We start from the raw sequence: 12968 nt of genomic DNA on the forward strand, positions 1-12968 counted from the left end.
CTAATTAATGTCTGTAATTACCGATCCTCGGGGTACGTTTAATGAGAATGTCTTATTTTGAATATAACCATTGGCTGCTTTTCTGTCTCCGAGCGATGGTTAGGCTAGGTTAGGGGAATGGCACCGGTTGGTACTGAACCATCATGGTATAAAGGGGTTCTTGGTCGCGTGACCCGATGATTCACTCTCCGGCTATCCTTCTTTAACCGACTTGCCCTTCCATCGACCATCCGACACGATATCCCTTAGGGCCATTCACGTCCCACGTTTTTCTTGACTTACCGACGATTTTCCGACACTTGGAGACGTACTCACCGATTCATTGGCGTCGCTGTCCGATTTTCGACATACGACTCCCCTAGGAGACTATTTTTAGAAGATACCGAACGTTCTATGGTGAATAATGCGCATGGAGATTTATCCTGTGAATGCAGGGTAAGTTATGGATCAGTAGAAAGTTTCCTTTAAATGGAAATTGATCTGTAAAACCATAGGAAGATGGGAACCATGAGTCATAGACTGATGTTCTAATCAATAATATTATAAAGGGTGGTGCTTTGGGGAATTAAACGTTCTGTGTTGAAAATGTCGAGAACGTGTTCGTATAGATGTTTTTCTTAGGTTTTAAGCTTTAATTTGATGGAGCGTTAATGGAATCTTTGAGCTGGTTTTATGTCATGAAATAGGATTTGAATTTTTATATTTTAAATTTAGGTAGTGCCTAGTAGTGTTTCATTTAAAAATTAATATTAATAAATTTATACAGAAATATTCCTTAATCTTTATGCTTTAATTTGATGTATCATACGTGCCGTTTCATGATAATTTTATATGATGAAATTTCATTGGACTTCCAAATTATATATTTAACACGGTCGAATGACACTCTTTACTCTAATGGGCAATTAATTAATAAAACCTTCGTACCGTAATTTTCATTAAATTTCAATCTTCAATTTGACATGCTACAAGTGTCACAATTCATCGCGAAGTGCAATGATTAGATGCAATGTTACCAGTGCATTTAGATGAATCATAGAGTCTAACCGGGAAACAATGGTACAGGAATTTCCATCGTATCAACGATACAGCGTTTACGGTGAATCATAGTGGCTAGAAACGGTTCGCGTAGTTATGCCATCGGAATGTCCGTTGAATTTGCGGCATTGTCATCGATTCTAGCTCCAGTACATGTAATAACCTGGTACACGTGTTACCCACTGTGTCAACTGTTCGGCCGATTAACGAAATTTTTTCCCCTCATACAATCCCATCAATCCGTCGTTTCTCAAACTTGCGAAGAATTTCAACCAGGCGAACAGATGACGGTGTAAACTTGTCCTGTTATAGAAAATTGGCACAGTTTTTCGCGAAAAATATAAAAATTTTCGTACGTGAACATTTTTCATAGTTACCTTGTAAATGATATTTGTTCATTTAAGGTAATATATTTACAATAATCCCTGCAAGGGTCTCGAAGCGGTTTTTCGGGTAAATTTATATCCTATCATGGATCGTTTATCATGCAGGATAAAATCCTGAGGGAGTCATTGGCCCAGAATAATCCTTGTTTAAAAAAAAAAAAAGAATCATTGGAAGGGATAAGGAGGTAGCGAGCCATTATATGAGCATCCATCACGATTAAGGTGTTAAGTCTATATTCCGTCAGCCTTTAATTGCTTCCTAGGTTTTAATTAAAAGTTTCTTCAGAAATTGTGTTAGAAGTTCAGCGACATCCATTGTAGAAGTGAATCAACTTTAGTTGTCCTTCAAATTAGCCTAAATACAATGTTTTTCACTGTATTATATCATTAATTATGCTACTGGTTTTAATACAAATTGATTAGTGCTTCGTTGAAACAATGAATGGCTTAACAAGGATACATTACGTTCGTTATGGAACATTGTTCGTTGCGATTCACCATCAGCCATTTTGTATTAAGAATATCGACGGGGCATTTATGTCATTATTTTTAGTAAACTTCAAGCTTTATTTTAACGTATCATAAGGGATATATTGAGATACTTTTCTCTCATGAAATTGATTTAAAATATCTCTTTTCCTAAATTGAATATTTGACAAAGTACAATAACACCTTCTGTTATAATTAATTATTACTTTCTTCGTATTAAAGACACCCAGAGTGCATTTGTACCATGATTTTCAGTAAACTCTAAGCTTCGAACTACCGAAGAGCAAGTGTTAATCCGTGATGCTTTTATGTCATGAAATCTCGTCTGACTTGGAATGTTTAGTATGATGTTGAAAAATATTTGAAAATTTACGGATAGCATGTCGTTCCGGGTTCCGTGACTCACGTAAATGGTTTCCTGTCTCGAGTGAAGGATACGATTACCTCAAGGAAGAAGGATAGGCATTGTTGGCTGCGTGATTGAGCTTCTCTTTGAAATCGATGCGGATACAAAAGGTGTCCGAGATGAGGACACGAAACTATGTATTTAACTTGAATTTTATCCAACCAATGTATCGATATTTTTATTCACGATAAAAAATGATTTAACCTTTGAACAACGGAGTCTGGGTCATTATTAATTTAAAGTTAGACGCGTAGCTTTTAAATGAAATGCAATATTAAAATTCCGCCTCTCTTCATGGTCCGCCGTCTGAGGGTGAAAAAATTGTCTTAAAGGTGCGGTGCATTAGAAGTGAATCTTTGACGGCTTTACTCTTCGAGTATCGCGCGTTTTTACAAATGACTGAAGAGCGCAGAAAGGTCTCGAAAAGCTATGCCACTAGAGAACAGCGAAAAGGTTACCCGTGCCCATTCGTTGGTAGAGTGACACAGGGCTACGCCTGTGGCTTTCCATCCGACACAGAAGGCAAGGGTGCTTTTTCTTTCTTTTTTTTTCCCCTCCCATCAAGCGTGTGCACTCGTTTCAAGCGGGTTTTTAACGGGCTCCTCTTGTTCTACCAAACCGTTTCGCCTTTCTTCTTGCCTATACATTTCGATAAATCGTCGCATTAAGCGGATCGATATGACCCAGACTTTTATCCTTAGCGAGAAGAACGCTGGATGTTCCGCTGAATAACAAATAGCGAATCTGTTCGAGCAAATTTCGAAGAAAGTTCTGCTAATCGGATGATCGTTTTAATACGATTATATGCGTTACGAGGATTATTCGAACAATATTGCGAGCAAAATGGTGAAATAATGACGGATAGGAAAGTTAAGTTCTAATTCCAGTTATATGAATTTTCCTTCGATCCATTCGAATGATCATCAATTATTTTGTATTTAAGTTAGTCATGAACCATTTATACCATAATTTTCATCACACTTTAAATTTTAATCTGATGTACCATAAGTACCATTTGAAAATACTTTTATATCATGAAATTATCTGAGACTTCGTAAAGTTTCAATTTCACTTTGTTATCTTGAATAATCGGTCACTGACGATCCTCATAGTAGTCAACAAACAATACATTTTCCCCTTTTCTCGTGTTTCGACACAAACAACCCGATAAATCAGGGTACTTAACGTTAACAAGATCATCGTGTCGCAGTAGGTCTGATTTATTTATCAGAACTCCATTGTATCTAATCGTTTCTTGAAAATTGTTTTTCCCTCGACAAAATGTCCTCCGTTCTCAAAGAACAGTATAGAAAATCGATAGAATTTTAAAGCTGATAGTTTTCATAAATTCGGGATATTAAATTCAATATGATAAGTAAGGGTTCGTTGAAGAGAGGTGACATTTCGTCGGTCGTAGACTAGCCAAATCGATCGTCACGCTTGCTATTGTTAGACTTAATTACCAGCAGTGGTGTAGATAGGCGTACGTTCGCCGGGTCGAATCAGCCCTGGCTCCAATTCAACCACGCTCCACGTTGGGTATTAGGGGCGATCGAGAGTGCTGAGTAAATTTCATCTTCTATGCTTCCGGTCGGCGAGCTCTTAAGAGTGGCATACATTTAGCCATCGCTGGAAAGGAAGTTGAAGATATAAAAAAAAGAAAAAAAAAGAAAAAAGAAGTCGAGTTTTGTGAGAAGAAGCCACGACGGTGAATAATAAGCCAATATAAATGTAAATTCGGTGAAGTAGATGTATCTCGTATTTAGTGGCTTAAGTGAAATAACCTGGTGAAATTACGCGGTTAGGCGATTTTATTGGAGATGAAGATCGGTGTAAAAATTACCACCGGAAGTGTAACCTTGTCTGGTAAGAATACTCGAAGAGGAGATAAATTAATTCATGGAAAGTCTGACACAATTTCATGACATAAAAGTATCTCAAAATAGCACTTGTGATATATCAAATTAAAGTTCAAAATCTTCTGAAAATCATTATATAAGTGTACCTTTAAATATTTTTGATACTAGTTGAACAGTTATGGATCGCAACGAACAGTGTGGTTATATGTCGCAAGAATTCGAAGACAATTTCATGACAGAAAAGTTTTCTAAAATAACACTTGTGATACACCAAATTAAAGCTTAAAGTTTACTGAAAATTATTACACAAATGCACCCTTAATATAGTTAATATTGATAAAGTTATTAAAAAAAGAAAATTGTTAGATATTTAGTGTTTGTCAAATGACAAATTTTGAAAGGTAAAATTCTAAAACGATATTATGACAGAAAAATAGCTGAAAATATTACCTGTGACCCATTAATTTAAAGTTTAAAGTTTTATGAAAAAAAACCATATTGAACATTTTCTAAAAAATTCTCATTTACATCCGATGGATGTATAACAAAGCCAGTTTGCAACAAGAACGAAGAAAATGTCAACTGAGCTGATTAAACTTTGGAATAGCTAGTACCAGACGAAACTTTCAAAGCGTTACACGAGCTTTGCTAAATATTTTAAAAAGGAAAAAAAAAAACAAGCGTTGTTCTGAACCATGTAAACGCGATGACTTTTCGTTTAACAGTTCCCGACAGCTCTTTTTTCTCCAACCATGGTATCAGCGAAACACGAGTCTGTTCGTTCATTCACGATCGGTGTTCCAGACGCGTTTCAAGCCTCCCTTGAGCTTTCCACTCGTTTTTTATATTACGCTTTTCCAACTTCGGAGAATACACAGGAAAAGGGAGAGAAAAAGTTGGCAAGCTGATGGTCTTTGCGCTACGAGTCTCCTAACACAAATGTAATACCCTATTTAATTAGAAATTTCCATATTAGATACTTTAAATTATTTATAATCTGGTGAAAATAATAGATCAGGATTAGAATATAGGAAAATCCTCGTATTAAGCGCTTGAAATTATTTATAATTTTCATGAATATAATAGATAAGGTTTGTGAAATTTCCTGCTTGAAAATAGGGTTAACTTAGCATGAATTATAAAACGCGGCTGCGTGCAAAGTGTCCATTACTTTTAGGCTACTGTGTCCGCTTATTCGTACAAGTTAGGTGACTTACCTTATCGCTATAACAATAGCTATAATTTACACGTCGTATTGTCAACACGCTTAAAATCCTCTTATTTCTCTGTCGCAAACGCGTGAATTAAATTGTATAAAAAATATGTGGAACGATTCCTCAATGGGAAGAATAAAATTTCCCTGGTTCAAGGTACCGGTTACAAGTGCAAGAGTACCGGGTGTACCGTTAGTTACGGTAAATTTCCGATCCCAAGTGCAATGCACCCTTTCCATGCGATAGAGGAGACCTTCTAATGTCAACGTTGCCATTGTAATCACTATGTTTAGTTTCGCTCGCTTAAATTTAAGTAGCTCGCTTCCATTTCGCAACTTCGCACTTTTAGCAAAACTTTCGAAGCAACTTTTAATTTTTAGTAAATTTTACAAAACGCAGGAAACTTGTAAATAGGATACCCTGAAAAACTTTGCGATAAAGTATCATCCTTTTATTGGAGATCCTTTTAAGGTGGATGTAACTTGCTATTCGATTAACCCCCGGACGGCGGACCATGGAGAGAGCCCAAATCATAATTTAATTTTTTAAATATTATTTTCATTTTTTAAATCTTAATGGTAATTGTGAATAAAAATTAAATAAGTATATTTTGTTTAATAATTAAATTCCACTGAGCAAAGATTCAAAATTGGTCCGCCTTTCTTCATGGATCAAAATCAAGCCAAATCGTGGAAAGCAATTGAATTGATTGACAAGTGATCGGACAAATCGGTGCTGTCGTTTCCGGTATGCAGAGTTTGATCGCGCGTTGAAAATTGAATTAAGACACCGAATGGCGTTATTCCTATGGGCGAGATCGATGGGTATCCGTATCGGTCGCGTGCCTAACGCCTCGCGAATAAGAAATTACGTTGTAAGCGGCGTGGCGCGTGCCAGAACACAGTGTGTGTTTGTATGTTGCAGAATGGCAAAGGTAGGCAAGCTGTGCATCCATATGCATCGGTCGCTCGTAAAGAACAACGGTGGCGAAATTAACAGAGGCGAGGTATGCCGTGACGAAGGAGGATACCAGCCGCTTGCAAATGGCTTAGAAAGTTTCAACAGTTTCCACCTGCATACGTGCCAGTTCTTCGGGATACGGGCTCGTGTAAATTCGCCATAGTGTTCAAGAGAATTGCGGGATTTTCGGGGAAGAAATATTCATTCGATTTCGGAGGATCTGAAGTCTAATGCAATTTCATGACAGAAGAGATTTTCTAAATGGCACTTCTGATGTGTCAAATTAAAGCTTAAAGTTTATCGAAAACAATGACATAAATGTCTCATTGATATCTTTAATACAAAATGGCTGGTGCTTTGTTGAAGCAAACAGTGCATTACCATTCGCTATAGAACATTGTCCGTTGCGATTCACGACCAGCCATTTTGTATCAAAGATATTCCCGGGGCATTGACATGGTTATTTCAAGGAAACTTTGAGTTTTAATTTGATACGTCGGAAGTCTTATTTTGAGAAACTTTTCTGTCATGAAATTGTGCCAGAGTTTCAACTTTTCAAACCAACTTAATACTTAGATCTCCTTTCTATCTAAGGGATGACCTAAAAAAAAAGAAGGAAAAGAAGCGTCTGTTAGTATTTTCAGAAGACGATAAAGCTACGTCTACTTTGTGTCAGCTCCCTTTTTCCCTACAACATTTTACGAGCCACCCTTCGATGTTTCTCCTTCTCCTCGTGTTCTCTTTATTCCTCGTGGTTATGCTTTTTCATCCGCGACCGCAATAAAGCCTCCGCTCAGGGAGAAGGGAGAGCATTCATCGGTGCTCATCCGATTGTACCAGTCATTCTTTGAAAGTTGGCAAGGATCTGCGTTCGACACTTTTCGAGATGTTCCCGAAGAGTACTCGCCATTGAACGACGACAATTTATGACTTCAAAGACGTCCGTTGCATTCGCGTATAAAAAAAATTTGAATTTTTAAAAATAAGTTCGCTCAGGCGATATCGCGTGGGGTCACACACCGACAAAAATTCGTTCACGCGATATCGCGTGCGCAAAGGGTAGTATTTAACGGTTGCGGCACACAGCGACCCGCTCGTGTTAATCCAAAGTTTTTCCAGAAGTTTCTGAAGGAGTTCGACTTTTTGTTTGTTCCAGGGGATGTGGTTGGCCAGCGGTTCCTAGGAAACGAGAGCCACGTGGAGCACTTCAAGCTCCTGGAGCGCGCGTCCACTTCCATCCTGATTGGCGCCAGGTAATTATTACGTGATTCTATTCTTTGTTAGCAGATGGTCATCGTGACCCTCGAAACTTCCCCACGAATCACTCCCTCGATTACGAGGCTGCAACCCCTTATGACGTGTCCTCTTTAATTTTACATGAGTCCTTCCATCGATCCATGTGTACAACCATCAGAAAACATATTCTACTAGCAGACATTGCAGTAAGGTAGATATTTTCTAAGGTGGAATAAATTCAGAATTTTGGGATTTTGGAGTTTTGCAATTTTGTAATTTTGTAATTTTGTAATTCTGAAATTTTGAAATTTTCCAATTCAAAAGATCTAAAGTACTAAAATCCTAAAATTTTAGAATTGGATTGCAATATCAAGTGGTCGATCTAATCGCGATTAGTATTAGTGTTATTACCACGTCAGATAATTGCTCGGTTAACCGATGTAACAATAACAACCGGCTCAGCTCTTTGGTCAGTTAATTAATGGATCTAAATCTTGAACACGCTGAATTGGAACTGTTTCAGAGGAAATTTAGCGGTAAATACACTTGCGTTTAATGAGATTCAATTGCATGAATCTCAATTAAAGAAACAGGAGTTTTCTCTGTCGCTAATTTAACGATGAAAGATTAAATAAATATTGCCAGGTGAATTAAGGGCATCGCGGAAACATAATATCTGTGAAAATGTTATTTGCTCACGATGAAGCATCGAGATAGTTAAGAATTTTCATGAGAAAGGAAAATTATACATCAGTGTTAACAGAGACAATAATCAAACTCTCTCACGTAAAATTAAAAGACAATGAGAATCTTTTCAGTCACTCATTGAGAAATTTTAACTTTCTATTGTTGATGAAATGATGCATTTTAAATTGCATAATTTAAAATTAATCCTTTTTTGCATGATTTGTTTTAATTTAAAAAATATATAAATTTCTAGTTTAGAAATTTGTTGAAAGAAAAATGAATGATTATATAAAGGAAAATGTATTTTTTCTAAGAATTTTCTAATTTGCAATTTAATCTACTGATTTTCTCTAATAATTTTCTTATGATTTTCCATCAATTTTCAGTATTTCTTTCTTATACAATATTTTCAAATTCCATCTAACCCTTATTTTTCCTAATAATTTTCTAATTTTTTCTAGAAACCATACATTTTCTTCTCTTCTTTCATTTTTCTCAATTTCTCAGTCTTCTGTTTCTCGTAATTACCAATGCTTATCCCTTGTTGTCAGAGATAGGGAAAGATTTACGATGTAACACTTAACGTTCTATTTTCTTTCTTTTTTTTTTTCAGGAACGCCATTTACAACATAAGTCTGCATGACCTAACGGAGATCGTCGACCAGGTGAGTGGAACATTTAAAAATAAAAAAAAATAAAAAGAGAGCCTATGGGGATGGCTCGATAACGAATGATTGAGTGATCTAGATTACGCTATTTCACTTCGAATCTGCAGGCTTTCGGTTCGTTTTAAAGCCGGTTATCTGAAATTTTAACGCGAGACAATTTCGATTTTATCGCGACACTTGCCCTTTTTTGTTAATTCCAGAAATGAGAACCTAATGAAAAATAAAAAGAGATTGTAAGTATTTTTAATAACCCAATTGTCGAATGCATGCTGGTAAAATTTAACTTCATTCAATTGTTAATTATTATTGTCAGAACCGGCTCTAGCATCGGGCCATGTGTTTGAATACTTTTAAAATACTGTGCAATTAATTAAATTTTATGATATCAAGTTTTAAAATAAATGTAAAATATAAAATATACGTGTCCTAATTAAATATTTTCAATAATTTCAACTTTAGCCCTGGGGCTCGCAACTTCGAGAAATAATTGTGATAATTTTTTTCGGATTTTTAAATTGTGATATTTTTAATTAAGTTCACTTCTGATATTCTTTCATTACCATTTGTATAATATTTGCAAGAAGAATATTTGATTAACTTGAACAAGCAACGGTTACAAATTTAATCCTCCAAAATGAAATTATTCTTTGGTCCCTTGAAAACAGTCCCTTTTCGTGGATCTGATAGCATCGCCTTAACGATATTCCAGGGTTTGGTATTTATAGAAATAACTACGACCCTGCAGAAATGAATTCCCAGATAAATTGAATTATTACCAATCTATGTCAACCGAAATGGCATGCATATTTATAAAACGAACCGGAATCTTCTTCCTGAAAGATTTATGGAAGACGAGGGAAGCAAAGTATTGTTTATCCATCTATCGATCGGATGGACAAATTTAACCCTTCGATCAACCTGTCTACCCAATATATCGCGTTCTTTTTATCCTACACCCTAATAATTATACTTATAAAACATACAATACAACATAATAAAATATTATCTCTCATTGCACCACGATTTTTATAATCATCACCCCCTGCCGCATACTAAAGAGAAAATGAGCCTGGTAATTAATTACGTATACAAGCAGTCGTGGGAAACGTGGAAACCTTTTGACAGTGAAATCGATCGAAAGACTTTCCCTTCTGCTCGCGATACGTGCATTGTAGATCGCCGACAAACGATTTACACGCAGGCTATACATAGTTGCGTCAGTGTAATTAGCTCACAGTGCTGGGAAACCGCAGCGAAATCATTTTTTTTTCGATCAGATAGTCAATCAACCGTTCAACGATTGCAAACGGAGTTGCACAAAGCAAAAGACAAAAAACTGTCTAACGGTACGATGTAATAATTGAAATTGTGCTGGACACGTGCTGTCGTTTCACGTATGAAAATTAAGACATGGATGCTGTAAAATTGCTATCGGATCATAGAGGCGCCATGGCGCCAGAGAAACTTCCTGGAAACCGGGGGTGTCTGGGAGAGTGCCTTTTCGACGAGCTGCAATTTCGTTGGGCAAGAAGGACGTTGTTGACGTCGTAATCCCACGACGAAAGTTTTCCGCGGGGCTAATTGAGTCCCCTCATCCCTTTACCTTTTTCTACCCTCTGGCATGCAGTGTTATTTTTGACGACAATGGGGACAAGATAAGAAGAGGATCAAAAATATGTTGTTTTGGTAATGCAGTAGACCACGATGCTAGACTAGACTATGGAAATTTCAAAAGATATGCAAATTGCGAAATAAAAAGAAATGAAAAATAAAAAATATTAACACTTTGCGTAACAGAGGGTCGCTGGTAGATAATTAAAAGAAAGTTGAAAAACATTAGATAACAGAAGAAACTAAAAATATATTGGATGTTGGAGAAATTGAAAAAATATTAGGTACTAGGTAAAACTAGAAAAATATTAAATACTATTATGCTAATACTATTATACTATCTGTCTAAATTTATTAGACTAAAAAAGAAAGTAGTTTTTACACATTTTTTTTAAATGTCAAAAATCTTCTGGTTTGTAAATTCGATTCCATTTGGAAATATTGGAAGTTTCATCTAGCTTTGTTAAAATTTTGTTTATTTTGAATGATGGATTGAAAATTTGAAATTTTTGATTTTATCGGATTTTCGGAATTACACTACATACCTGTAACTTCCAGGTACCTGTATTTATCCGGATGGTAGTTGTAATCGCATTATCCGGATGATCCGATAACACGATTATCATACATAAGCACCGATGCTATAGATAACCCATTATCAAGCTAATATGTAAGTATCCCATATTCTGAAACACCAGAGTATTCCATATTCCTATTTTTTTAAATTATTCAAGATACCAAATGTTGGTTTAAAAATTGTACATATCAGACAAAATATTAAAGCTAATATCATAGAATGTTTTAGATTGCAAGCAAAGTTCTGGCTTGCATGTAATTAAAACCACGAAGAAACAACGTTTATAAGATATGTATCAAGACTTCATACGTAAAAACACGCGAGAAAAATTATCTTACTGTTAAGCACACTGAACTCTGTGTTTACTGAATACACATTTCAGTTCTTGGTACGATAATAAGAATACAGAGATAACTGAATTTTTTTGTTACTGAAATTAATTATGAAAATAATTGTGGTAATTCAAAATTAAGAGATTACATCGCAATTAGTCATCTTGTGTTAGATATTTTATGTAGAAATTTTAATCAAACTTCAGTCTTTCATTTGATACCTCATAGGTGATAAATTTTGCAATATTTTTCAGTTGTGAAACAAGAATGTTTTGTAACACGAGTTCGAAAAACGATACACGTGTTACATCCGGTAGGCAGAAAGACACAGATTTAAACAAATTAAAAGAGCAGCTTTCGTCAGTTTCTGCATCGCTGGAAAAACAAACTGTAACGCAGAATGGAACACGTGGACGCTGAGTTCGCATTTTCCCTTCACTTTTCATTTGTTGCTTGCTTTGCAAAATTGTCTTTTGCTTTTACGATGATTGATGCGATCCAGCAAAAAAGATCGTAAACCAGTTGATGATCTTCAGGAAATTGCTCCCAAGATAGGGGAAAAAAGGAAGGATCATCATCTATCAAAAATTCCATTTGCAGAAAAATTTTTCCACGAACGATTAGCCGAAGGCAGGACGAGATTGTCCTCGGTGAAATTCGAACAATGAAGCAACGAGTCAGCATGCGACGGGGAAAACAAACGAGACGCGAAATATGTGTCGCTGCCTAAAAGATTTTAATAATGCCGAAACGTCCTGGCCGATCCTCCCGCTGTCTAAAGGATACTGGAAAACTGGATCCGACAGATGGATGCTCCGCAAATGTGCAACAGAAAAAAAGAAAAATGGGAATGGGATGCTGAGAGAAATATTGAAATAGCAAAACAATACCTCGCTGGGGTTGCGGGGTTTAATGAAGGGTTCTCAAATTGAAATTTTAATTATTGTTTGGTAGATGAGGTGCTGAGGGAGAAAAGTGAAATTTTTGGGAGGGAGATTTGAAGTGTAATTAGGGGTTTAGAAGGGGAACTTGGAACTTTTTTAATTTTGGAATACTGGAAATTGAATTTTGGAATTTGGAATTTTGGAATTTTTAAAAGTTAGATCCTTAATACCAAGAACCCTTTAATTCCCTAAAATATACAACCCCGATTATAAAATCTGTCGATTTTCAGCAGGACAATACTGATTCTGAGTGAGAAAAAAGATAGGAATATAGGGGTAGAGAACGCGGTAACTCGATATCCGAATATTACGTATCAATCACCCTTCGATCTGTCGGGGAGAAAAAGGGACACAAATTTCAGCTCTCGTTTCACAGGGATGAAAGGATTAACGAGGTGGCATTATATTCCAGAGCCAAGCTCTGGAATCGAGTACACGCGGAAATTCATCGACGATTCGATCGTTTCACGCTTTTCTTCCATTCTTTTTTTATTCACTGAAGAGTGCAGGCGTGGACTTATGACTGCGGTCAAAACGACAGAAAAGAGAACGATTTGTCTG

The 12968-nt window shown here is 36.2% G+C and overlaps 1 protein-coding gene across 3 annotated transcripts in view; it reads left to right on the forward strand.

Annotated features, from left to right (window-relative positions):
• The window catches only part of LOC117600046 (semaphorin-1A), a 126493-nt gene that overhangs the window by 47667 nt on the left and 65858 nt on the right, over positions 1-12968 (forward strand). For all 3 annotated transcript variants that reach the window (XM_076692640.1, XM_034314980.2, XM_034314981.2), the window contains exons 3-4: positions 7509-7605; positions 8889-8940. In XM_076692640.1, the coding sequence (XP_076548755.1) occupies positions 7509-7605; positions 8889-8940 (149 nt within the window). The remainder of the gene's footprint in view (positions 1-7508; positions 7606-8888; positions 8941-12968) is intronic.

This window comes from Osmia lignaria, chromosome 15, assembly GCF_051020975.1.
Source record: "Osmia lignaria lignaria isolate PbOS001 chromosome 15, iyOsmLign1, whole genome shotgun sequence".
Classification (NCBI taxonomy): Eukaryota; Metazoa; Arthropoda; class Insecta; order Hymenoptera; family Megachilidae; genus Osmia; species Osmia lignaria.